Below are 3,017 nucleotides of genomic sequence, written 5' to 3' on the forward strand. Positions count from 1 at the left end.
GAATGGTGCTTAAGTAGAAGCCATCAGTGATAACTGATTGGACCTCATCTGTATGATCATCATCAAGAAACTCCAAAAATGTCTTGGTGTGACAGACAATGAGAAATTGTCCCATTTATCAATAGATGTGTCTAAAATACATGATGTTGATGAAAAATGTAAAAGGTCAAAGATATCCATGTTGACCACTAAGGTTCCTTGTTGTTTTCCTGTCTAATGAGTGTCCTGTCATTTCAGAACATAGTGATGATCCCATTCACTATATGTTCAGTCATTATGTTTCAAGGCTGCGACTCTGACGTGACCTGCAAGAACGACTCAGGCCATGATGTTGATTGGTTGGTTAAGTATATGAATTCTCTTCCATTGTGTTTGTACACAAGTAAAAACATATTTCCACATCTTTAGGTTCATTTTATACAAGTTGCCTGCAGGGTTGTCTTACTATTACATGGATGAGAGCACCAGTGGGTGGAGACTCAGTGCAAAGCAGATTGACAGTGTGACTGGTGCATTGGGTAACACGCTGAAACCACTTCTTGACTTCTACGACAAAAAGGTGAAGTATCTAAGGATACACTTAGGATTTCTGTGTTGCACATTTCTACCCTGAACACATGTTCAGGTTGTGTCTTTTCTCTCAGACTGAAGGTTTTGGTTACATGCTATACAATGATCAACCTTCAAATAAAGAGATTCCTGCTCCTTTTACATTTGGTCATAGTAAAGGTAGGAAAAGCATTTTGAATTTAACTTTTTATTGTATTGTGTAAATAAAAAACAAATAAAATATAACAAATCTCTGTCCCTCCTTAAAGGTGTTGTGTTGCTGAACAGAATGGGTGGAGTTTGGCTGTCACACAGCACACCACGATTTCCCAATTATCTCAGTAAAGTCTTTTGGCCAAATACTGCTTATGTCAATGCTCACACCTTTATGTGTGTGACTTATCCCTATGAGCAATTTATTCAAATAGGTAGGCCCTCACTCATATTACACATATTTCTTATGCAACATGTTGTGGAATATTTTGCAGAAGAATTTTGATTGTATTGGTCTTCTGTCCCAAAACTGTCTAGGTATACAGCTCAGGTACATCCGTGCTTATTCATTTGACTCTTATCTTCCAAGGAACTTTGACAACAACCTGCGATGTGTTTCTCTGCATGGTTGCTCCCCTCGAAGGCCACCATGGTTCAGTGTAATGACTCTGACTTCCACCTCTGGACGCAACTTCTCCAGCTTTGCTAAATATACACGTTTTGGTGGTGAGTGTGAACAAAGTCCTTAAGTAGATGTACAAATATTGTTGGTAAGTGTTTGCCACATTAGTCCATCTTCTGTTTTCACATCTCGTGTTAGAAGCTATCCCTGCTGACTCAGGGTTTTAGGGCTGGAGGTCCAAGGGTAGCTAGCTCAGCACTTGCCAACTCTCAAACTTTAATGGAACCCTTAGCCCCAATTTCCGCTGGATACAGAATGACTGGAGACTCGCTGCTGCACGGCGGCGATGCCAATATGTTTCCATTCTACTCAATGTGTCAGTTTCCACACATACTGTACGTAGAGCTTCCATTTTTACAGAATGCCGGATAAATTCAGCAAAGGTCGGCTCATGCTGGACAGGAATTTGTGCACAAAGATTGTTTATTTTCAAAATAAAATACCCCGTGTTCAAGGTGGATCGTATTTTCTTCCATTTTCCGACCCGCTTGCTCCTTTTCAGGGTTGTGGGGGTATCCTGGCTCCAGCTGTTTTTGGGTCCTATGCAGGGGTACACCCTTGACAGGGTGGCAGTGGATCGGATTTCAAATTATATAAATATTGCATGTCTCCATGGTTCAATCACAATAATCTCCACAAAAGCGTATGATCTACAGGGCAGGAACGAGGTGATTTACTGCTCCTCTCAGAGGACACAATGAACTGCGTATATGGTGTTGTGGTTCTCTTTATTAGACTACAACTTGTTATATCGCACAATTACGCATGAATTAGAGCGATATGCTGATTCCTGTTGTCCGGTGGAGCCGGTGGGGATTGTCTGACAGCAGAGCATGGAGATGTTCGTGAGACTTATTCATGAATACAGTTGTACAATTGTTCTTTGTTTAACCAAAAGCAACAAAAAAATTCTAACAACTCAATATGATACCATACAACTTCTTAAGTTGATTTTTAGTAATCTTGTATGATACAAGATTCCTAAAAATCAACTTTTCTTGTTACCCATTGTTTGTTGCAGATCTCTACTATGGCTTGATTGTGAATAAGGCATTGCAGAATCTACATGTGAAGAGCTGGGAAAAGATGCGTCAACCTCTCCTTTCTAACTGTAACCATTATGTCGATAATGTGAAAATGTTAAAGTCTACACGAAGAACACATTTTACTTTCACTCAAGATCACTCCGAGTGGTCTGTGACAGAGGATGGGAGTTGGACCTGCATTGCAGATATGAACATAGTGCGGAGTCGAATGACACGTGGGGGTGGATCAATATGCACTGACGACCCTGTGGTTGGAAAGGCTTTTTTTCGGCTGATCCCAGACTCAGGCTATGAATAATGACTTTGAGTCCTCCCACTGAGCAAAGTGAAGAGTGAGTGTGTTATATCTTATTGTTGGGTCAAAATTAATATATCATATATTCATGTGTGAGGATTCTCTTTATGTGTGGTGATTCATTAATAAACTTAATAAACGTTTATTACTTTGATTCACATTGCCTCTGTCTGGATTTCATCATCACAGAGCAGGTACTGTATATTGTCTAAAACAAGGGATGATAAAAATCTGCCGTGACTCTATAAACAAACAAAAATGCAGTTTATACTTGATGTATTTTTATTGTGTTTAATAAATCTTTTTTTTTTATATTTCTAACAATGCTTTCGTGGAAAAAAACAGTTAATTTTTGTTCACACGTTTATAGCGCATATGCATTAGTTAACGAAAACTAATAATTGAAAGCTGTGTCTGTGTCAAAGTTAAATAACAAAACAAACAAATAATA

At 38.9% G+C, this 3,017-nt stretch overlaps 1 protein-coding gene across 1 annotated transcript; it reads left to right on the forward strand.

Moving 5' to 3' along the window:
• The first annotated feature begins 216 nt into the window (after positions 1-216).
• Positions 217-2,569, forward strand: LOC114461701 (deoxyribonuclease-2-alpha-like). Its single transcript, XM_028443991.1, has 6 exons — positions 217-338; positions 409-559; positions 645-729; positions 819-977; positions 1,081-1,269; positions 2,247-2,569. The coding sequence occupies exons 1-6, from the start codon at positions 217-219 to the stop codon at positions 2,567-2,569; spliced, it is 1,029 nt and encodes a 342-aa protein (XP_028299792.1).
• Positions 2,570-3,017: the final 448 nt, after the last annotated feature.

Source organism: Gouania willdenowi, chromosome 4, assembly GCF_900634775.1.
Source record: "Gouania willdenowi chromosome 4, fGouWil2.1, whole genome shotgun sequence".
Lineage (NCBI taxonomy): Eukaryota > Metazoa > Chordata > Actinopteri > Blenniiformes > Gobiesocidae > Gouania > Gouania willdenowi.